The 25,178-nt window shown below is 39.0% G+C and overlaps 1 protein-coding gene across 1 annotated transcript in view; it reads left to right on the plus strand.

Moving 5' to 3' along the window:
* Nucleotides 1-25,178, plus strand: part of LOC103466361 (septin-7-like) — a 37,160-nt gene that overhangs the window by 1,550 nt on the left and 10,432 nt on the right. Inside the window, exons 2-6 of the mRNA XM_008411875.2 lie at nt 3,939-4,038; nt 16,616-16,722; nt 23,789-23,889; nt 23,965-24,099; nt 24,147-24,255. Of these exons, the coding sequence (XP_008410097.1) occupies nt 3,939-4,038; nt 16,616-16,722; nt 23,789-23,889; nt 23,965-24,099; nt 24,147-24,255 (552 nt within the window). The remainder of the gene's footprint in view (nt 1-3,938; nt 4,039-16,615; nt 16,723-23,788; nt 23,890-23,964; nt 24,100-24,146; nt 24,256-25,178) is intronic.

The following is a 25,178-nucleotide window of genomic DNA, read 5'->3' on the forward strand; positions in this document are numbered from 1 at the left end:
CTAGCAGCAAATTAAATTATATTTGGTTATTGTTTTCAGGAGTATAAACTAAACAATTGCCACACCAGAGCTCAAAGAAAACCCCAAATTGGCCAGGAAAAACTGGATTGTTCATCTCTGTTAACAGCATTTTAAAAACTTGAATTGCCCGAGCCGTCAAAATTACACAAAACTAGTAAAAACCTCTGCTTAAAATTCAAACAGAACGTAGTAACAATCTTCATTAAAGAAAAAAATTTGTTACTATAAAAAAAAAAACTATTGACTGATTGCTTTATAGTAACATGAAGGTTAGAATAAATGTAATATAATTGACTCGTAACAGGCTTTGTATTCAAGAAAAAATGTTTTTTTTACTGTAAGATTCGCCTTATATCTCAAAGATACTGTTTGAATCAAATCCTGAAATTGAAAAGTTTATGGTGAAATTTGAACCTTGAAGGATTTAAGCCGTCATGTTATCATCAGTTGATGTTTTAGGAATGTATTTACTATAAACATCTTTTCAGACTACTTCTTTGATTGAAAAAACTATTTTCAGTGGAATCAATCACTGCTTTGTCGGATCAAAACGTCAATGAGCTCAAGCTGGGGAGAAGAACATACACGCACATGGAGAGCATCATCCTAAATACAAGGTTCTCTTCCCAGATTCAAGTCAAATCTACTGGGTAACCAGGCGGCCTACTTTTTCGGTTTCATCTTGTAACTGGAAATATGTTTTGTATAAGTTTTCAATCATTTTCATCGCTCAGCTGTCTGAACGTTGTTGGTTTCTATCGTTAGTGTGTTTACGGTGTCACTTCATTATAAAATTTTAAGCGCAAGCTCTGATTTAGAAGCCACTCATGCCTCTTTGAACGTCATTTCCACTTTAGGAGGGCTATTTTAACACTGTCACTTACATTTAGCAATGAAGGATTACTCACCACAACGCATGCTACCCCATGTTGTCACTCTGCATCTGTCTGCAATAAAGCCAAAGGTGACTGGCAGTGGCTTTCTTCGGCATAACAAGGTAGTGGTCATGCACAGAAAAATAGAAATAGCTGGGAGATAAGTGCTAAAAATACCAAAAGGGCACCGACACGGTTATTCTTTTCAAAAGCCTACACTCCTCCCTTTGCTCTGCTTAAATAAAGCAATACTTGATGAATTATTCATTTGGAATATGTAAAAACTCAAAACTGGAAACAGCTGATGAAGGCGGTGAGAAGGCCCGGGGATCAGCTGCTGCTGAATGCCTGTGGAGGGTGAGGGGCTTTGCGAGATGATGTCAGTGAGCCAGGCAGCTACTATCACCACTGGGTGGACTGGGGGATGGGGCTGCATGAATGGTATGGGCTGACTAGTCTTTTTCTCTCTCATCCCCCATTACTTCCTTTTTTTAAATTTTTTTTTTTAAAGTCCCATGCCTGCTGCTCTAACTGTTTTCTCGCTTTCTTTCAGCTGTGTAGATCTGAAGCGCACGCCTGTGTGCCTGCTTATTTCCGCAGAAACGTTAACCTATAAAATTCACACGAACGTGTTCCAACTGATCCACGCTACATCCATCTTACCTCTTTGTTACATTCACAGTCAGGCGGTTGTAGGAGCTGAACGTCGACAATCTGAACCACCACTTTCCTCCTGAAGTGCTAAAATCAAAACTATGTGGGTACCCGTAATGTGGCAGCAGGGAAATGGACGGATCGTCAGAGGTGGTAGTTTATGTAACATACTCTGAGCATGTGAATGTGGGTGGATCAAACATGGAAATGTTGGAAAGTGCTTCAGGCTTGTTTGGAGTAGTTACTCCTGCTTTTCTGCTGCAAGCATCGCAGTATTGATGAGGTGAATAGATTGTGCCTGGGTTTTTTTTGTTGTTCCAGCTTCTTTGTTAATGTTGGCAAGATACTTTCAGTCTTTTTTTTCCCCCCACACTAAAAGCTGAAAACCTTTTGTGTGTTACTGGGTCTTTGTGAGAATTGATTGTGTTTTAACAGGTTAGATGTAAATAGGATATTAAATTCACAATAATTGTTGTTGTGACGATTAAGAAAGCTGCATGTGAAAAACGTGTGCCCTCTTCCTGATTTCCCTTTTTTTTTTTTTTTTGGCTTGTTTGTTACACTTTAATGTTTCAGAATATCAAAACTCAGTTAAATATTAGTCAAGAACAACACACGTAAACACAAAATGCAGTTTTTAAATTAAGGTGTTTATTATTGGAGAGGAAAAAATCCAAGCAGTCCTGGCCCTGTGTGAAAATGTGATTGCCCCCTAAACCTAATAACTGGTTGGTCCACTCTTGGCAGCAACAATTGCAATCAAGCATTTGCAGCAGCTTGCAGTGAGTCTTTTAGAGCTATGGAGCAATTTTGGCCCACTCTTCTTTTCAGAATTGTTCTAATTCAGCCAGGAAGCAGCAAAAACAGCCCCAGACTATCACGCTACCACCCCCATGTTTTACTGTTGGTATGCAGTTTTTTTTTAATGAAATGCAGTGTTTCTTTTACACCAGATGCAATGGCACACTTTTATCAATAGGTTTGAGAAAAACTAAGAATCCTCGTTTTGTTTACGTAAATATAAGATTTTTAGAAATGGCTTGTGGTTTACAGAATTTACAAAATGTCTACAATAATTCAGTCCAAGTCTGACTAGTTGAAGGGACGCAACCAAGGTGTAAAAGCACTGGACTCGGATGTAAAGTCAAAAAACATCGTCTTGAGTAAACTTGGCTACTAGGCAAATAAAAATAACTTTTAGAGCAAGTGAGTTTACATATGTTGCAAGTTCATGTAGGTATTAAAGTTGAAATGTTGAAATTAAACTTGCAGAAACCCTTGTTGGATCACTCTTGTTTTAGATTTGGTACCAGGTTGTATAAAATGCAGTCATGTGGCTATCAAAACCACGGATTGGCACTTGAGTGTATATTTCACTTCATCCTACACTTTTTGTATTTACCTTCTGAGATTTGCTGGACAACTCCTTTCATTCTCACTTCTCTTTATATTTATTCTATTTCCTAGACAACATTTAGATATAGTTTTTAAATCTTTCCAAAAAAAAAATTACCACGTCTAATTGATAAACAAAATATTTCAGTACTGTATTTCTGAGGGAAAGAACATGGAGGTTTAGTATTTGGGGATGTGAGAAGAAGTTTTTGATATTGTTGACCACTGGGTTTAAGATGAACACCGTCACTTCTGCACGTTTCCATCTGTGCCGTGCATGACGGGAGCTGGAGAGGCCAACAATCAATTGTGTTTGCCCCATGTAGCGTGCAGGACGCTGCATGGTGATTGGAGGGTTTTTATAATAACAAGCTGACGGATAGAGAGACAGAGGGAGGAGAAAGAGAACAGCAGGGAGAGAGATGAAGAGATACCTTTGTGGCAACCAGCTTCCTTCCTCACGCCCGGTCGTACATGATGGACACGACTGAACACGTAGGACATTTTGCTGTTTTTAATATCTTCATTTGGCTAAATATGTCTGCAGTGAGAGAGTAGATGTTTAGCAGTCTAATATTTCCGTTTTAGTTGGAGTTACTAGAAAGTTCTTTGCATCATTTTCCAACTAAGGCCTGTTATTTCTCCTCTCAACCCCCACCCATCCAAAGCAACTGTTTTTTCTCCAACTTGTATTTATACCAGCTACACTTAAGTTGAAAGGGGTTTTGTCGATGTAGCAAAGGAAAAATGCTAATTGCAGGTTTTGAAAAGGAGCAAGCTTTTTGCCTTGTTTTATCGCTGCATTTTCTTTTATGCAAGTGTGGAGAGGGGGGAAAAAAGGGCTGAAAAAGTTTTTTATGTGTATGCATCCTTCTGGTCTTAGTAGGTTACTTTTCCCTGACCACGGCTACATTTGAGCTAATCCGAGTTTGATTGTCTGCTGTCGTTGTCTGCTTATCAAACACTGAAACGGAAATTTTGTCTTTCTTTCAGCAGCGGAACTTGGAGGGGTATGTGGGCTTCGCCAATCTCCCCAACCAGGTGTATCGGAAGTCCGTCAAGAGAGGGTTCGAGTTTACATTAATGGTTGTCGGTAAGTTGGAAACACCTACGCCTTAACCGCCAGCATTGCGTAAAAATGTTTGTGTCTGCGTTGAAGGAGGAGCGCTGCATGCACACCTGCACAGCTGACAGTTTCTTTAAGAGCGTTAGTCGTCGGCACAGCGTGACGGGGATGGAAACTTGTGGCATCCTGTGCACTCAGATGCTCAGGATGACATGCTGACAATTTAAAGAATAGTTTTCTGCAGAGCTGATGGCCTTTTTGGCCCGGCCGTAATAGCCTCTAGACTGCTGCTGAGTTGGGAAGAATGTGTCAAAGATGGAGAGTTTTTCTTGTTTTCTCCGTTGGCCCCTGGACATCTATTGACACATTTTTGTGTTTTAGGCCATTTCATTTGGAATGCATGCTGCCGGATTTAAGCTCCAGTGTAAGTGGCGTTGGGTGCAAAAACGTAGCTAAGCACATCACAGCAGCAGGGAAGTGAGCTTTGGCATGGAAGAACTGTGGGTTTGGCTGTACTTATAGACATCAAGCTGATACAGCTGTGATGTTTTTTAACTTACTGAACAGAACTCCATGTGAGTCGGAGCACTGAGTAATTAACACATTGATTTTTACACAATGAGTTCTGCAGAGCAGTGTTTAATATCTGGTGTAAAATTGATTGGTACAGAACACAGTTTTCTTTTCATTTTGAATTTATTTCAAATTAAATCTTTTCAGACTAATGCAGCTCAAAAGATCAAAAAGTGATTTCTGTTTTTCTTGAAGTAAAAGTTGCTCTATTTAATTAGAAACTTGTTTTTTGTGTGTCTGTCACCTAAGTATGCAAGACAACACAGACTGTTACTTTAAAAAGCTTTATTATTTTAAACTATTGTGCTTAGTACTGCCAAATAGCCATAAAAGGAGAACTTTGCATCTGAAACCACATCCTCCTGCTGCAACAAATAAAAGTAGATCATTACGTGATTTAGACTGTGCACAAAGGCAAAACATTAAAAGTATTTTTTTTGTCCTCAATACTGTTTTTAGCAGATTAATACCAAAGAGGTATTAAATACCAAAGAGGTATTAATCTGCAAGAAGTAGAAGCAGAGCAAAAAAAAGTTACCTGGCCCTCCATCACTAAATGTTTTTAGTTCCGCTTTCTTCTTAATATTGACATTCATAGTCTGTGTAATTTTAATACTTGCTACTAAATGACTCTGCATACTAACCTGCTCTCACTCCAGAATTTATTCATTTGATCCATGCACAGGAAAACCAATCAGGTTCAAAATGACTACCCACTCTTCTTGGATTAGATTTGATCTGATAAATCTGCAGCTTGTGGCGACCCTGTTCTTTTCAGTGAAATTTGAGATACAAACACAATGAGGCGTCCAGACATATATGGTTCAGCTTCCTGTTTAGTGTCCATTAGCTGTGGACGAGCAGCACAGTGATGACTTGGGTGAGAATCAGAGATGTTCACATATAACTTAAATAAATGTCTCAAGTCCCAGGAAGTCTGTATCTGGGTGGACACTTTTGGAAGAATAGCTGTTCTAAATTTAAACATTGCTAAATTTAGTACGTCTTTTGTGGTTATTTATTACTATTGAAATTCCTTTAACAATTTAAAATCAAACCAGACCTCAAATTTGAGGGTTTTTTGTTTTGTTTTGTTTTTTTTTTGTTTTTTGGAAAGCGTCAGGCAGTGGACTTGGAGGCTCAATCTTCCAAACACATTACTAACTTCACTTTTAATGTGATCTTTATTCCCTAAAGTTTCTCAAGATCCAAACAAGAGAGTGCTGTTAATTTATGTTTGTGATATTTAAGGGTTTCAAAGCTATTGGGAAATCTATGAGCTTATAAGGGAAAAAAAAACTGGTTCAAATTTCCACTTCGTCTTTTACTTGTATGGCGGTTTTTTGTCAAAACACTAGCTGAACAAGAGTTTTAATATATGAATATATATGAGATTGCTTATAGTTATAGAGTTAACAGACATATAAAAGTCGGCTTACAGTGTTAGAAGAGCAGAAAGAAAACTCGACCAGCACTAAAAGAATAAACGGCTCGTCTAAGAGTATCGTTATTGTGTAAGAAGGGAAACTTACCAGAATTTCTTTAACTGTTTTTGTCCAAAAGGTTTTCTTTTTTTTCTCGGTGTGCCAGTAATTGTCCTAAATGTCCAATTTCCGTGGGTTGTTTCCAGAATAGTCCAGAGTCTCCTGGGGATTGTTCCAGTAAGAGGTCTTGAGACAGTCCAAGAATGCCTGGCAATCATTCAGCTCCTCCTTACAATCCAAAACAGTTTGACAGCCTTCATCAACAGTCTCTATAGTGGTGGAGTGTTTATGGTCGAGATGTTGCAGAGTCCCATCCGTGGCCCAAAATAATCTCCCCAAGCGTATCATGCAGTTTTGGCTGGAATCTGACAGTTCTGTCACAGCATTGTAAGAGTTTGTCTGCTGATTTTATCGAGTTGTATGGAGATTGTAAGTCTTTCCCATCCCACGTCTGGTGATCTTAGTGTTTTTGAAGTGTGTTTGTCTCATCTAGCAAATATTTAACTTCAAAGTTAAACCCTGACCCACTGCTCCAGCTTCTAGACGTCAAATGAAATTTGAGAATAATCCAAATTACCTCTGAAAGTCCAGCTGCTGTTTGTAAATCCTACGAGGGACTAAGGTCAAAAGGTTAAAAACTCCAATTAAAACCAGAGGGAGCTTTAAGAATAATACATCCAAAATACTTTGTCTGCCGACTGCTTTGTCCACAAATGCAGTCAGAGAAGCTTACAATGGAAAGAAGAGAAAGGAAATTCCAGTGTTGGACCGGAGAGCTGATCATGTTTTGATTTGAGGAGCAGCAGGACGAGGCAGGCTGTGAAAGTTGGTGCTGCTCTTGGCTTCTTGGTGAAGTGTGAAAACTTGGCTGGCTTTAGAGGTCTACTATTATTATTCTGTGGTAGATCTAAAACATACCGATGGTGGAATATGAGGGGACTTTTCTGATTCCTGGAGGTCACTCGCTCAAACTCCTGCTGCACAGACAGAAAGCTTCTTATGGGTCCTTCTGATCAGCTAAGAGGTTAAGTTAGAGTGCCGTAAAGCCTGCGCGCAACTATCAAAACTCTTAAAATGTTGAGTAAACCTGTAATAAGTTGTGACATTTATTGTACTGCACAGATGGTAATCAGTAATCTGATAGTTGTCAAGCCTGATAAAACTAACTGAAACTTTTATGTACTAAAGGTCTTACTTTCTGCTTTCATTGATGTTTTAATAAATATGACTACAATCCTTGCATGCAGGCTGTAGATTATAATAAATCATGTAAATACGGTTAAGTTGGCCATAATCTATATGTTAATAGACGTCTCTGTATTGACCTATGATGGCAGTTGAGGAGCTGCACATAGTGTGAAGTAAAAAAAAAAAAGGGGGGGGGATAAATTAACATGAACTTTACCTTTTATTTTCATCTTTAAGTGACACAGGATGGCATAAAAAATAATCATATACCGCGCCCTGCTTTTCCTGGTGATATTCGTTTATTGAAAGGTATTTAAACAACTCCATTAGCATAGTCAGCTGATGCTTGGTTTGGTAGCCTCTCTTTAGCCACAGCTCACATTTCCCACAATAGTTATGCAACAACCAGGTTTTGCACAGGTCTAACATCTTCAATGGAAAAGTATTGACAAGAAATGTACATTTACATCTGTTGTCTCTTGCCAGAAATCTTTTTTTTTCTTTTTCTGTCACTTGATCCCTCCCTAACATGCCATCAGAAACTTCTTGTCTGGTGGATTTTTCTTTTTCTTTATATTTTTTCCTCCCCTCTGTCCTAATTCCCTTCCCCTTCACTCTTTGGGGGAAAAAGCTGCTTCCTGCCCCCGCTTTGTCCAGCTGGTGGTTTGAATAGAAACTCTTGGAAAGATTAGTGAGATCCAGCGCCAGCGAGGAGATCTGAACAGAGCTGATAGTCAGATGAGAGCTTGGAGGAGAGGGGAAGTGATGCCTGTTTCACGCTGCTTCTGATGTGTAATGAGACCAGTACTTAATAGCTCTGTCATGCTTCTGCTTTGCTAAAGCAACCCAGGAGAGCACAGAAGATGCTGTGTGGGAGACTCACTACTGCAAGAAGAGTTGTGATGCAGATTGATAAATTGCATCACAAATTCAAAAAAAAAAAAAAAATTGTTTTTAGAAGAGATTTTTTTATTTATTTATTGTCAAGCTGGCCTAAAGATATAACACCATTTTTATTGTGATTGATATATTTTGAGGACAAAAATAAGTTGGAATGATTGGATCAATTACATTACTGTTCAAGTAAAAAAAATAAAATAAAATACACTGCCACGTCCCTCAATAGTATATAGGTTCTAAGTGGCAAACTTTGCTACAATTAAAGAGGTGATTGAGCCTTGAATGCATTTCACAGGTCAGCAGCAGTTCCCCTTCTGGGTCAGGAACAGTTTATCTGTCAGACTGAACCTTGTTTGATTTGAAAACTGTTTGCCTCTTGTCTCTGCTGCCTGTCTGCTTGTTGTCCTATAATCTTGCAAGCTTTGTGTGCGTGTGTGTGTGCTGTGCACATCCAGATAAGAGTCTGACAGGCTTAGGATTGACCGTCTTGCCTACTGACCTTGCAGAAAGAAGTGAATGAAGGGAGGCTTTGGTGTAGTTAATCTCCTGGCTTAAACAGATGCGCTGAAAAAACACACACAGACACACACACAGACATAGTACCACTAAGTTTAAACAACTGTTCATCATGTGGCTACTTAGTCATCCTCATACCCATCTCCAAGGATTATTTATGTGTGCTCAGTAATTTCCTTCTTATTTTGTAAATATTACACTAGTCAATCATATGGCAACCTTGCATTGCATAACTTTTCGAAAGCACAAATCATAATCTTCAGATAATTTTCTCCCAGATACTGTAGTGGGGGAAATATTGTGGTCCAGGTGATCTGCTCAAAATATCTGGTGTCTAAGGGAAGTACCATAATTTCTGAAATGAATAAAACAAATATTAAGACTTTAAGTCAGTCTTTTCTTTAGTGTCGCATGCTGGGTTCTATGCTACATTGGAAGCAAACCTGTGTCACAGTATTGTGTATATTTAGTGCTCCTGCTAAAACACTGAACCTTCATTACATTATCGCACCGATGCTTCTCTTTGTGCTGTTTACAACTGTTCTGAAGAGCATTGAACTAAGAAATCATCCGTACTATAAGTTCAGTAGACCCACAGTTGCACCAGGTGTTTGCTTATTGCTGCTGTTGCTAGTCTGGGGGAGATTAAAGGATTGATTTGTTAAACATGCATGAATGATTAAAAACAACACTCCAGTTATGCTTTTTTTGAGGGAATAACATAACATGATGTAAAGTTCAAAAAAAGTTTATTTTACATAATAGCCCCCCTTTTAAGATTTGAAAGAGAAGAGTGAGGGAGGAAACGTGGATTATTAGCAACTGACAGCAACAGAACAATATTTACTAATTTCACCATCACATGATTTTCTAATCATGCAACCCTAGTCACATATTTGGACCACATGGATTCCTCTCTGTTGTCGTCACAATTAGCTAAATGGCAGCGTTAACATTTCCTATATAGTACATGATAAAACAAAATTCACTTCCATCAGTTTTCAGAAAAGAAAAATCAGATTTTTGTAGATTAAAAAAACAACTAGTGAATTTTATGGCTACATGTCTGAGAACTGAGGCTGTTTGAGAGGCGGAGAGATTTTTTTAGGTTATTGTTAGCATGTTGTAAGCAGTATTATTATGCTGCTACTTCCTAAAACGATTTCCTATTTTTAACAGAAGTAATCTGAAAAGAAAAAAAAACACATTTGGTAATCTGTAATTAGCTATATTTCCTGGTCTAAACTGTCAGTTTAGCCCAACTGAAGCAGACAAACTGAAACGTACAGTCTGGTCTACACTGACTCCTATTAACCTGCAGCCACAGTAAGAATCTATTTTGTTTCGAGTTCTTAAGTACTGGGATGTAAAAGATAAATGATGCACCATGCTCACTTCACAGAAGTTTTTTTTTCCTTCTTTTTATAATTATGACAGAAATTTATGTACAGCAAGAAGTACAGTGTGTACATTTTATACAGGACTCCCTTTGTTCTGGGGGGTTGAGCAAACAGACTGAAAGATGCAAATGCTTCATAGACTCAGCATGTAACGCTTCCAATGCCCATTTTCACACTTGCCAATGGTATTTTCCCATGACTTTCCATGCAGGCTACTGCTTTGCTAGCTAGGCATAGCCTGGTTAAGGTCTTGACATCCGTGAAGATCATCTGCTTCGGCCTTACGGACAACTATGCAGCACTGGTGGTCATGGTGTTATTATTTATTTTATATATATATATATWTTTTTTTTTTTTAGATCATCTTTATCTCTTAATTTCACTCCGGTATGTTTAAGTTGTGACTACCGCCTCCTGGGAGGGAATGATGTGCTGCTGTAAACTTCTGCTCTGAGAAAAATAAATAAATTGAGTCAGAAGAGAAAAGAAGAGATTTCTTCTCAGAATATATACATAGATTTTGTGGCGAACTATGTGAAGATATTGGTTTCATGTCTTTAACATGTCAAAACATGAAAGTTGTAATGTCACCTTAAAGGTTGTTGGAAAGAAGTACACCCTCAATCAAAATGACATTTATTGCATAATTGTTGTGCTGATATCCTGAAAGGTAAGGTAATTTTTACTTGTATAGCACATTTTCAGCAACAAGGCAATTCAAAGTGCTTTACATGAATTAGAAGGAAATGCAACAAAACAACAAACCAAAGAAAAGAGCAAAGAAGAAAAAAGAAAACAAAAAAAGTATAACCCCATATTTAAGAATAAGTTATCCGTGATTTATAAACTAGTAGAAACTCAAGTTTATCGTAACGTGAGAATCTTGTGGGCCCCTGCTTATCACCCAAGATGGCTAAATGGAAAGAAGTAACTATTGGTGAAATCTGTGCTTTTCCTGCTGTGACAAGTCAAAGTGTCAGATGTCGAGTCGGCGAACGATAAACGGTTGTGCAAACAAAAAGAGCTGAAATCTGAATACGTAACTATCGTGTTTCTTACCTAAAGTCTAAGAAACTTGAGCCTAGTTTTGTTGTTACAATTTAACGTGGTGCAGGTCCACTGTGCAAAAACTTCAGGGCCAGAAGTAAAGAATTATGTAAAATGACAGTTTCTGTTAAATTGGAGTAAACTACTTTTAAACAAGTTCAATATTAAGCTGGATTTATGCAAATCCAGACTAGGGTCATCTGTCCTGTTAGACCAGTGAGAATCTCTCAAGCAAAAAAGGTGGATTTGCTAACAAGTACCAAATAAATGAGGTATACATGGAAGAGTGCTTTGTTACATTGCACAAGTGTTAGCTTGGTTGTACCCACATCCCCTATATAATGTGTTATGGGCTTGTTTGTGGTTACAGAAAAATCCTCAATTTACCATTCAGGTTTCTCAGTAATACTCCTGTGGTATCATCTACATTTTATTGTGGTTTTTTTTTTTTTGCAAGTTTTCCTAGCTCTAGTGTACTTCCTCCATTTAAGTGACAGAATGAAGTCAACTTCAGTATTTTGCAGCGTAGTATTCTTCCTAGATCGGTTTTAGTTTGCTGTCAACCATTTGTAGAGCACTACATCATCCTGTTTACCAACCTTCCTCACCAAGTCTCCCCTTTTGCCTCTGGGTTCAACACGCTTCCCAGACTAATATGCCAGAGTGCATAACTGTGTATGTGTGTTTGGTAAAATGAGGTTGTGCATTTCTGCATGTCCGTGCATGCTCTGTTAAATTACTCCGGGCAAATCTCTCTTTGTTTTCTTCGTTCTTCTTCACCGCTCTGCTCCTGTTCTCTCTCAGCCTCTATTTTGAGACGCACATGTCTGCTCTGACCCAGCATGTGCCGATTCTGTCAGATTTAGTCCCCGGCTCAGTGGATCGCACCAGAACACTCGCCCTCTAATTTTAAAAGGAATAATAAAGTCAGAGAGAAGTGGTCCGTGGTCCCTGCCAGCCTTTTTGATCACCAAGATGCAGTAAGAAAGGCTCCAGAGATCATTTCATTTAGGTTCTGGCTCTTTTATAGGATCTGTCAGACACCGAGATCTTTATCTTTTCCCTAAGCGATAACCTTTGCCCTCTGTTTCAGCTACTCCCCTTTAACAGCTACCATGGACAGTTATCTTCTCCAGCAGTCTGCTGTTTATCAAATACATATTTCCTCCTGTCGACTGTGACTGATGTTTTTCTTTTCTTTTTTCTTTAAGCATCTATATTCCCCAGTTGCCCCATTTCACAGTTTGTGGTTTTGACTTCACACATGCCTGTTAGAGGTGTGTGTGTTTGTGTCAGGATGTGAGGGGGCCAGCTGCTGCCTCCAGCCTGACCGATAGCGGCAAGGACAAAATGAGGAGAAAAATGAGGAATGTCAGGAATCTCATGGGAATCCCGCTGTGACCGTTTCTTGGATTGTTTTTCTGTTGTGCTCTGTCCATCTTAAACGTTTATCAAAGATTATATGCCTGGTTTTCTTCAAATACATATGGTAGGCCTATGTAATCCATGCTACTTGGTACTTGTGTCTTAACACCTTTAAGTTCCTAATGATATCCATCATTTACTTCTCATATTTAAAATCTAAGGACTCATTAGCTTAAAAATAAAAGCCAAAGTCTTATAAAAGAAATGTTGAGTAAGCCTGTAGATATCACAGTAATCTCATGGGAGCTTAAACTTCAGATAAAATACCTCAACATGGCTAACTAGCATAGAAATACTGACTCATTCATTCAACAATGTTTCAAAACAAGAGTAAAGACATCTTAAGACCAAGTTGATGCCATAAGGCCTCCACGCTATAAGCAATGAATAACGACATTGACAGTCGACAAGTATCGACAGGATTTTAGAAAAACATGTAGCATGTGCTTATCTTGTTAAATATTGTCATGACGATTATTGAATAAACAAATGCATACAATCATTACAGTTGTTATGGTTTCGTAACTATAATAACCTTCCAGTCTTACAGTTTTTATGTTAATTTCAGTGAGGTACCCTGGAAACTGGCTGGCACCACAGTCTCCCTGAACACTGACCAGTGAGCAACTTCATATTTCGACTTTCCTCTGGATGTGACAAAAGTCGATACCAATCTAAGTGAACTGCATTATAGCCATACATTCACTACTTTCTTTGACAAAGCAGAATTAAAACAGATATTTTCAGCAATAAAAAAAAAGCCAAAGTGAACTTCAGTGAATGTACACGGAAGATGGGAGAAAATGCTGAAGTTACTCAAAAAGAAGGAATATGAACAGCATGAGTGAGCTGGAAGGGTCAACCATCCATCACCGGCGTCCAGGTCATTAGTCTGTTTACAGAGAGCTGGCAGTGCACTTCCACTTGTCATGTGGAACCAATATCTAATTAAAGCTGAACAAGAGGGGGCTAATTGGGACACTACTCGCCCCGAGGGAGTTTAGACTCCCGCAGTGCTTCCATCACCCTGCGAGTCTCTCAACCAGCAATATGAACTGATGAGCTTTAGTCTCCATCAGCTTCGTGAAGAAACTGCTTTAATTATTATGTCATCATTGTGCAATTTTTAGTGTTAGTTTTAGTCAGAGACTAATTTGATTTGAAATTCAAATTAGCTTTCTGAGTTAAGATTTCAGTCAGCAGTCAGTCATACTGATTACTGGATCAAAGCCAAAAGTATTATTTTTCTTTCTCTTTTTCCAGAGGTTTTGCTGCTTCAAAGTGGGAAAGTGTCATGAAATCTTGATGGGTGGCACTTTGTTGACAGTAGTTGCTGTTGTGAGGTGTTATAAATTAAATGAACATACTTTGCTTGTCATGAGTCTACCAGTACTTTAAAACATAAATCTACCTGACAAACTGTAAAAACAACTTTATGGTTTCGCTGCTTTCTTCTTTTGATGAAAAGGTAATCTTTTCACCAAAAGACTACCTTTTAAATGAAAAGTTGTCTGGTGAACAGATTGGATCTTTGCAGCCCCTCCAGAGTTCCAGTTGACTTCTTGGTTGTTTTTCTAATTAATGGTCTCCTTGTTTCTACTGATTTCTACCAAGTTGTTATACTCTTTCTGTTTTTTGGATGATGGATTAAACATTGGGGGGGATTTTCAAAGCTGTGGATATTATTTTATATCTTAACCAAGCTCTTAACTTCTCACAACTTCCTGCTGTGTTCCTTTCTACATTGATGAAACCTCACAGAAAATCTGGCTTTACACGAAGCTAAGTTACACACAAACCAAGTGTTTTCCAATTTATTGCCTCCTGAAGGGAATTGGTTGCTTTGGATTTCATTTAGAGGCATCAAAGCAATGTGGGCTGATTACAAATATACTCCCAACTCATCAGATTATTCTTTGTAAAAATTATTTCCCATGCACTACTTTGGTTTGTCCATCGCAAATCTTTCGGATAGTGACAGTGTCAGAACAGACTGAGACGCTTCATTTCCTGCTGTTTGTTTTAGTCGAGATAGCATCAGAAGTGACACCATCCCGCCAAAATGGTCTCTGTGGACACGTGGATGCTGGACCTCGAACTCCAAATAGTCTGTAATTGATGAGTTGTTCATCTCCTCTCGGGAGAGACTGTGGGAGAAGCAGCATGTTCATCACTCAGACGGTGACAGAATATCATCCATAGCTGTGCAAACACACTCTGTGCACCGGCTGAGAGTTGAAGACGGCGGAGGAAAAACACAAATCCACCAAGTTTTCATAGTCTGATTAAACATCCAGATGTCCCGCAGTCAATATAAAGGAAGCCCTGTTCAATTCAAGGGCGTGTCTAAGAGGAAAAGAAATGCGTCCAAAAAAGAAGTATGCCCATAAGGAAATGGTGAAAGGCAAATATTTGTACAGAACTGGCTGACTTTGTATATTTCACTACTTACTGCAGATCTCAACAGCCAAAGCTCCCAGTATAGCTCATCACACAGAAGTTTAAGAAAAGTGCTGATCAATCTGGAATTCTTCAAGCAACATCTGATTATCATTTAGAAACAGGAAAACTTCTAGCTTAGTTCCTTCATGCTGCATGCAGCTTGCCAGCACTGTACTGATTTTTTAAAATATTTATAAGTGCTGAAAGCAGCTTTGCGCATTTGTTTGAATCCAAGTATGTCTGCAGAAAGTATGATCTCCTTTGGCATCCAGTCTTGAAACTGGAGGTCAATGCAAAGTTTCCCAGATGGGGATTCATAATGCAGTTTGTTCCAAGTGGATATTTTTTAATATAAAAAAAACCACACACTTTTCATTCCTAGTTGTGCAAAGTTTCAAAGAGCAGTAAAGGACACAATGGGAAAGAGCCATGGGAACATGTTGTTTGTTCTTTAACAAAGTGTGAACACTGTTGGTATAGAGTGGGTAAAATAAGGAGATATATTTACAAATTCCAAAAGCTTTTGTTGTGAAAAAAAAAAATTATGCTACACTTTTGATTCCAGTTTATCAGAAGCTTAAATAATTTTATTTATTTATTTATTGAAAGAATTGGAGAAGAACATCTTAGTGCTGTGGTACATTCCTAAGAAAAAATACACAACATAAAATCTGAACTGGGAGGAGACACTGGGGCAGATTCAGAATTGGCTAGCCTGGGAATGCCTTGAATTTTCCATAATGAGCTGGAGAGTAACTGAGTTGTCCGGGTTTCCTTTCCCGACCTGTTGCTTTGTGACCCGATCTAATAGGTGGAAGACGATAAATCGGATGAATCTAAGGCCAAACACAAAATTGGAAACGAGAACAAAACTGACTGGTACATATTTCATGGTCTTGTATTCTTATTCTCCGGTGATCCTTGCGGTAACAAAGTATTGGAAATCTTTTTGTTTTTCTTTCACAAATGGAAAACATGTTGCTAATCTCAAAGTTTTGTCTTTGACAAAAGATAATTATGTTTTGATATCATCAGAGTGAATTCCACCCCTTCTGCAGAGACTGCCCTGTCAAACAGACTTCCCTCCTCTTTAGTTTTACTCTTCATCTTTATGAGACATGAGCCAGATGCTTGCCCATCACAGACCGCTGTGTGTGTGTGTGAGAAAGCATATGTGATGTGTATGCTTGGATTAAATGCACTTTGTCAAATAAATGTTTGTTGCGGTTCTGCATCTTCTGTGTATTTGTCATCAGTGGGAGTGGAAAGTTTATACAGTGTGAACAGAAATATTTAGATTTATTTATAAAGAAGGCATTCAGAGAGATGGACAGAGAAAGTGGATAAATGATCATGTTGAAGAAGGGAATCTCCCCGAGGCGAAGTAGAGAGGAAACGTTTTATTTCCTCTATCTGGGAGCTTTTTGTACTGGCAGATGAGGCCCTGACCTTTTTCCCCTCACACAATGCATCCAGTTTTATTTTCTGTGTTGCAACCCATTTCCCAAAGGTCACTAAATGTGTGTGCAGTGCATGCACATTGTATCTAGTCAGAGAATTGAACAGTCAGCTGTAGTTCCATCATTGTAACAGCAGAATCCTTGTTGATTCTTTACTTTTTGTCCTCAGGTGAGTCTGGTCTCGGTAAATCCACTCTCATCAACTCTCTGTTCCTGACTGACCTGTACTCCAAGGATTACCCTGGACCGTCGCAGCGCATAAAGAAGACTGTGCAGGTGAGCTCAGTTTGCTGTTGGATTAGCTCGATTCGGAATCGCAGCTCACTTCAGCGTTTTGTCGTAGAGTGGTTTTGCAGATGTCAGCAGTAGCCCATTAATCTTTTTCTGTTGTGGTTAATTGCTTTTTTTTTTTTGCTTGGGTTTGTTCGTTGATAGATGATGAGTTCTCTGAATGAATTCCTGATACAGAAACAAACACAAATGTGAGAACTGTGAATATGGAAAGAAGATTTTCCTTCAAAATTTAGTTTTTCAAAGTTGGTCTTTTTGGTTCTAGTCTGGCCATTACTTTACCATGCAGTTCTGCTCAAAAAAAAAAATTATTGCTTCCAGCACGGTCTGGACTTCCTCCCCCTACGCTCAGATTCTCTCCGGTAGACTTTATACTGGGCCAGTAAGGAAACAGAGGGAGAAGTTGTGAATCATGATGTTGATTTTGCGTGCTAGAATTTTTATCTGCCTGTAGTTTTAGCAGTGGAGGAAGTGAACAAAGTCGTTGAGTCCATGTTGGCCACGTTTCCAAGTATTTAATTAACATTAACAGCCGCCTCGTTTGAATCAGTACTTCTCTCTGCACAGTGGAGAACGGTTGTTTACAGCACAGGCAATTTCAGGTAAGCCACTTGGCATTGAACTGGCGCATTAGTTAGTCACAGGAAAACGTTAACAATTGGGTAAAATGTAAAACTTCAACACAGTCCATGCCTTCAGGAATCACTTTTCAGGAGCTCAGAGTCCAGACCCTATATGAAGAAAATTGTACAAGGGTCTGGTTTTTACCAGGCCAGTTTGAAACTATTAGGACAGTTTTTAGTTTTGTTCCAAATCAAATTTCTTTACATACAAACCTAAATTTAGCGTAGATAATTTAAACTGTTATTCTTATAACAAGTTATTATTTCTGCAAAATGCAAATCTTTGACAGCATCTTCTTTTTCTTTCTCAGTGATCGTTTTTAATGTGTTTCCAGTGTTTTGTTTTTTTCTCTTTTTGTTTTTAAGCTCTGCAAAGCACGTTGTGTTATACTTGAGCATTTAAAAGTGCCCTATAAAGTTTATTTAATTGAAGTGACTGACACAGCAGTCTAGCCTATTTTCTGATTAATCCGGTTATAGATTACTTTTTACCCCATGGTGTATGGAAATATTTGTTTAATTTCTTCATTTTTGAACCCTAATAAAAGAGGCGTTGTGGATATGCCAGCATTCATTTTGCCTCAAACTCTGTCTCCTGCCAAAACTACCAGATAAAGCTGTGAAGCTCAGATCAGTTAATCCAGCCAAGCTTTTTAACATCATTTTGGTCTAAATATTTATGAGGCACGGATTAAAACCGCATTTCTTGTGGTCTCTTAAAAGCTTTAAAAGCTTCATAAAAATGGACTTTGCAAAACAAAACAAAAAAAAAAACCTCAACCCAGCTTGTGGTTGAGGTTGCAGTATTTTGATGGACAACGATCTGAGTCGCTGGTTGTTGAGTGTGGGGATCAAAAATAAACCAAAGTTGAAGGAATGCACCAGTATGTCCAAGCCAGACATTACAGCTGCCAAGTTTTCCAGATGTTTATCAGCGCAACATTACGAAGGGCATAATTTATGACTTAATTTGAAAGCCCTACCACGAATTTGAACTACTTTGATGCACGTTTTCTGTGGTGTAAATGTAAAATGTTTCATTTAGTTGTTCTTTAATTTGTCTTTATATAGAAGGAATTCAACCCTCCTCCATAAAAGTGACCACAGATATAGGAATGACGAGTTGGATATCTACAAAAATGTCGGCACCATACATTCCTGAGTTGTGACAGTCTTCGCAGGAGTTTTGTGTGGTTTTTGCCTGCAGCAACTGGATAACGTAATGTCGAGTCAGGGAGTATGAAAAGGTCAAAAACGACAGACATTTCTGACAGCTTTGTTTCCAGTAATTCTGTCTTTAAAAGATGGGAGAGACTTAATGTGGTGAGGGTTAAAAGATCAGCTCTGAAAGGAGACTCCTATAGTTACTAAGCTAAAGGTCCCGGTTGGTTTTCTGGCTCATTAGCTCAAAATGGTAAAAAGATACTGTTGCATGTTTGATTAGTTGAGACACAATTGACTTTACAAACTATATATATATATATATATATATATTGTGTGTGTGTGTGTAAAATGAAATGGTGCAGATCATCAGCTCAACCAAGCTAACATAGTCAGACTGTTTCAGATATTTTTTATATAAACCAGTCAGTCTTGCGATCTGTCAAAAATCAGTCCCATAACAGCAAAATCAGTGATTTAATAAACCTAAAAGACAAAAGTACTAATGTTGAGGATTACTGTGGTCTGAATTCAGGCTGTTTATTTTTACTCAAAAGTGGTTGAACCTCTTGTGTTTGGTTCCAGAGCCCATCTACAGGCTTGGATGACAGATGAATCTCAGCTCAACCAGCTGTTTCAGCTGGAAGGCAGATGGTTTTGGTCGGAGTCKGTGGATGCCTTGCTGGTTGAGATTCAGAACAAAGTTTTTACTTAAAGAAAGTTACTAAGTGAAGTTGGAGGAACTTTACCTCAAGTTAAGCCACAAGAAAATAAACAAATGTAATGTGATTTTATTTTTGACTGAATAATTTTGGGCTTAACTGTAAGTTAAGAAGCTTAAAAGTATAAGAACCTTTGAGATCATTCTGGGAAACTTCTGGGGAATATAAAGGTTTGTGAAACCGAAAAGTAAACGTTCGACAAAAACGTTGCTGTGCAGCCAGGTGAGACTCAACAAAAGCACTAGAACGTGCATTAAAATAATGCAGCATCCAGTTAATCCGACATACCTGAATTCAGCTATCAAATGTTAGCGGCGTATTAAAAGTTAGCCCAGCTTTTAACATTTTGAAGGGACCTGGAGGTAAATGGGTAAAGTAGGTGGAAGGAAAAATCTGAGTTTTTGTGCACTACATTTTACACAGAGATGCTGCAGAATCAGAAAAACAGTTGGGGTAAAGGAGGATGGAGGAACTAAGAGGAAAACTGCCACAAGGCTCAGTTGTGTCCTTTTATGGTTATGACAGACTTAAGAGGAGGAGGCAGGCTACTATTGGAAGAAGGATAGAGAAAGAAGGAAGAGAAGCAATTTGTTAAAAGGAACAAGCTAAGGAATTTTGGGGGAAACCACCAGGAAGTGGAAGACAACAATAGAAGCAAAAGGAAAGGGAAGGAATTTGGAGAAAGGGAAGGAAGAAGCAATGATGGTGAGGAAGACGTCAAACCTGGTAAAGCTAGTGTCTGACAGAATGTATTGGCAATAAGTTTGTAAGATGTGACGGGAGTTAAAAAGAAAACGTGGCATCTGGTCGGAGATCCCTCATATCCCTCAGAGGTTTGTGTGGGTCACTTTAAGGGCAGAAATGTTCTCACGAACCATCACACCGTTCTGTCAATCCTTCATCAGCCCTCGCCTTAAAGCTGGAAACCCACCCTGTGTGGTTAATAAATCCTGTGGGCCAATCACAAACCCCCCGCCCACACTCTCGTAAATCCCGTTTGTAAAAGAACTTCAACTCTAATTTACACTTTTTTTATGCCAGTACTGCGTTGTCTTTAGACCTAAACACAAACAAGTATCACCCACACAAACACACACAGGCCCCACAGCTTTTCCTTCTCTGAAAGGATGCTATTCAGTTTGCTGCTCAGCTGATTAGAAGTGCCTCTGTGTGGGTTGGTGAGTGAGAAAACTCGGCTGCACTGTGTGATTGTTCAGAAAGAATCAGTTTGTGGTATCTAGAGCACCGTTTAATCCAAATAACAAACCCAGCTGTAATTCTTCACATTTTCTGAGGTCCCTTCAGCTGCTTGGCTCTTTCTGCTTAGCAAATGGTTTTAATAAAAATGATCCAACAAGGAGCACAACTGAAAATAAGTAGGACGTTTTACTTTTAAAATGTCATGCTGCATCTTAGTTTAGAACCAGTCAGAAAATAAAAAACTCAGTGGGAGGAAACACGGTAGCAATAGAACATTATAAACGCAGCAAGCTAGATAAGGCTACACAATACTTGCAGAGACTTCATTTGTCTATTGAGATGCTGTCAGTAAAAATTTTAGAAAAACATTTATGAACTTCATTCATTGTGTCACATATTCTGTGTGTGTGGCTGTTAAATCTAATCATAAACCATGGCATGTAAATGTGCCACAAGATCTGTTGGATATTTGAGTGTGTGCTGAGATCAGCCAGTGTTCCCACAGATTCATCAGTCATTGGTCCTACAACCATTACCACACCCGATATCTATGCCTGTTCATAGTTCATAATGAGACCCACTGTACTTCCCCATTCTCTTATTGTTTGACTAAGTGGAGATGGCTGCCTTTAATTTCATTCATTTTCAAGTTTTGCACTGCAGTGAATCATAACTTCTCATTTTACTGAAACAGAGAAAGTTGTGTTTAGTGTTCAAGCAGCTGCCATATCTAAAATATGACCTGCTGTACAAAGGGATGGTAGGAGACATTTGGCATTGCATCTCTTCAGCATAGCAGCTTTATCACAGTCAAGTCAGTGCATGAGAACAATGCTGCATTCATTGTCTTTGACTAAAGAACCTTAACCTCCCTCTCCCCATGCACGCTGTGACTGTGGCGTGGGTTTATGTTCTCCCCTCCAAGTAGGAGTTGGTGTCTGCAGGCGTGTTGGAAAAGGCCTCTGTGGTCTGAGGCTGACCGGCTCAGAGTATTTATATTACAGAAAAATCTACCATGTTTTGTCGCTCGCGGATCAGATTTCTTTTTAAATGATGCTTTAGGGCCTGAGGGGAAATTTTTGAGGCTTTCTCCCAATCTGTTTTCCCTTACGGAAACGGTTGAAATGGCCGATTTGGTTTCGGGACGGCTGACATTTCACACACAAACACGTTCATTTGAACACACATGACGTGTGATCAGTCAAACTCAGATATGTCAAATGACTGCGGTGCGTGAAATATATGCTCAGTTATAAAGTCCGACAGATTATCTCAGGGTTTGTGGAAACCCAAGAATGTTTGTGTTGGAGTTAAAAGGCCGTAGTTCAAGTTTAAAGGGTGATCTGAAAATAACCAGATGGGCCTGTGAAAGTATGCAAGGCAGCGAAAAAGCAACAAAGAATCTGTGTGACTCAGGAGCAGCTTTTCTGTTTCAACCTGAGGCCACTTGCAAGAATTAATCCATTTTCTAACATTAGTTTACTTAGTTTTTTTTACTTTTTCTGACTGAATGTATGATGGTACAATAAAGCTAATAATAAAGTTAATCGTGCCAGTTTTTACAATTTCACTTTAACTAAGGTCACTATTGCATACTAGTCATAATGTAACTGTGCACTTTTAGTGAAATCTAATATTTAAGAAAAATGCTTTTGGAGATCAGTCATTGCCCATCTGTTTCTCCGCCTATCCTAAAAACGTAACACAACCTTAGACTTAATTGGACTGCCTTTTGCTTTGATTACACTGTCATTGAGGCAGTAGGTCTCTGAAATATAATTTCTTTCCATCCATTTTATTTATTTTTCAGCAGTGTCTTGTAGAGAAGACGTGAGAGGCGGATCTCGGCACAAATTCTTCTACAGCACATTCCACCAACTATTAATAGGGTTAAAGTTTGGACACTTGGGTGACCAATCCATTGGTGAGCAGGAGTTGTGGTTAAAAACTCATTGCTCGGTGAAACATAATAATCCATGCCGTAACTGTCCAATGGGAGACTCTTGCATATTTCCTTTATTAAATCCAGGCAGTTACTGTTTTATGTGGAAGTGCATAATGTATAAATCCAGCAACCAGACTGTTCTCCTCCGGAGTAAGCTCTGGTTTTTTTTCCTCTGTGAATCTTCCACAGAAGTGTATGTGAAAATGCAAATTGTCTGCAAATATTTTCAAGCTATTTCCCAAACTGGATGCTAGCTTAGAAAGGCGGCCTGGGAATTCAGCAGTTGGTTTTCAGTTCTAGGAAATGTTGAAGAGTTTCTTACACATTGTTTTTCATTGTCTTCAGTTTGGATACAGTTGAATAAACATGATTTAGATTTTAAGTAAAAATGAGTCAGCCAGACTACTGCCTTTTTAACTGGCTGCGAACAGGACGGCAAGTTTCCAAACTGTAGTATTTGGACGCCGTTCTCCTCGGCTCTCTGGACAAACACTTCCCGCTCTTCTGATATCCAGCTGTGAGAGTGCATGTCCAGAATGTCTGCTATGAAACACATGTCTAAACAGAATAAAATCCAAACAAAGTTGCCTTCTCGTGCTGCTAACCGCTTTTAATTAGAGAAAATAACTTGAATATGTGTCACCTTGAATAAACGGAGAATTGGAAGCAGCTTTTAATTTTGTTTTACAGAACAGATATTTCTCACCTCTCAAAAGGGCTTCGATGATTGACTCCAAATCCTCAAAATACTGTTAACTCCCGAATACACATCCTTCAAATAAATATGCATGCCATCAATGTTCCTATGAAAAGTAGAGAATTTGATTTAAGGGTTTACAAAGACTGGATTAGTATGAAAAAATATTTGCATTTCCAGACTTTATGTCCATGTTTAAATGGTGTTTCCTTCCCATCTCTTCATCCATCCGTTGTTTGACTCATTTTTTTTGGCCGACCTTCCATCCGTGTTCTTCCTCATCCGTCCTTTCGTCTCTCCTTCCACCTTTTCATTGAATTATGGATATTGGACCACTGCCTACTCCCAGTTCAGTATTCATTGGGAATGCTCCAATAAGATAATTTTGTCCATTTTTGATATCTGATTTTGATATAATATTATTGCTTTGGCCAATAACATATATCAACCAATGTTATGTAATATATATTTCACTTACCCTTCGGCACCTTAAAAAAGAAACGGCGACACCACTGACTTCACCTCTGCTTCAATTAAACTCCCCACAATCCTGCACTGCATCACTAACATTGGTACATTGACCAAATAAACCAATTTTCCTTGCTGGTGATTGTATGTACCCCCAAGACAGGGGGGTAGGAAGTCTGCAGATTATTGTCAGTGTAGTCGCATTTATTCACAAGTGTGTGTTTGTGTGTTTTAGGTAGAGCAGTCTAAAGTTTTGATCAAGGAAGGCGGCGTCCAGCTGACGCTAACCATCGTGGACACGCCGGGTTTTGGAGATGCGGTGGACAACAGCAATTGGTATGAAATGGCGACAGTCTCACGTTTTCACCTTTTCCAGTCTTCCTCTCTGATCCGCTTCCTCCATCTCGCCAGCTGGCAGCCCGTCATAAATTATATCGACAGCAAGTTTGAGGACTTCCTGAACGCAGAGTCGAGGGTGAACCGTAGATCCATGCCTGACAACAGAGTTCACTGCTGCCTGTATTTCATAGCGCCTTCTGGACACGGGTGAGTACAGCATGAAATATGAGCTGATCTGAGACTTTTATTTGRAGGAAATTATTTCAATATGGCCACCGTGTTTGTCTGGGCACCGTCGCACGAACGGATGTTGGGGAATGTTTGCACCTCCCTGTGTTACAGATGATGAGGCAGTCAGCCAAGGTTTGACCCACAAAGGTTATTATATAACCTAGTTCTGCACATGCTCAGAAAAGAGTCGCTCACCATCACTGAATCAGCCAATTAGAACGGAGAGTCATATCTGCTCACAAAGGCAGACAAACGCTTTCTTCTGTCATCTTGAAACCTGTGCGTGCGTGCGTGCGTGCGTGCGTGCGTAGCTGTGGATTTGTACAACTTTAAATCCATCTATCCACTTTGGCTTTAAGGAGCGATTTGAATGATCCCTGGAGTGTGAATAAATCTGTGGAGTTAAATCTCCTGCCAGGTGTGTAATTTGCATTAATATSTAAATATTTGAATGGCAGCAGCCACAGTGTATCATACATGTTCCTGTCTGTTAAACTGACAGAATTTTTCAACATGTAGATTAACTCAGCTGCTCAATAATGCAGAGCAAATAGGCAATGCATTGCTGCTTAATTAAATTACTGTTTGTGCAGCTTTTAACAATGGGATTATGAGAGTGCATGCAAAATAATTCCTGCACTTTAAAAACTGTAGAAACGCACACAAGAAGCTATCTTTCTGTCCTAGATATATGTTCATATGTTGTACAGACTGACAAAATTGTAAATAATCAGGTTCATTTTTTTCCAACATACCCTCTAAATGTCTCTGACTGTAACTTCAGAGACATCGACGAAAGTGCAGTTTCAAAGCAGCCGCCTTTCCCCTTTTAAATCTTGTCCGCCGAACAGCTGAAACACACTACAGAGCCGCTCCCCCCCCCTCAATTCACAGAAAGCTGTAAAATTTGAAAACGTATAAATCTTGTTTTAGAGGTAAGCTCCAGGCGCGTTTCCAGGCTCGACCGTCTTCCAGCGGGTAGATTTCCAGAAAAGGTTCCATCAGCGGATGAAGTTTTGTCTGGCTGAAATGGGTTTTATTGATGGTTTCTTAAA

This window comes from Poecilia reticulata, linkage group LG6 (assembly GCF_000633615.1).
Source record: "Poecilia reticulata strain Guanapo linkage group LG6, Guppy_female_1.0+MT, whole genome shotgun sequence".
NCBI lineage: Eukaryota > Metazoa > Chordata > Actinopteri > Cyprinodontiformes > Poeciliidae > Poecilia > Poecilia reticulata.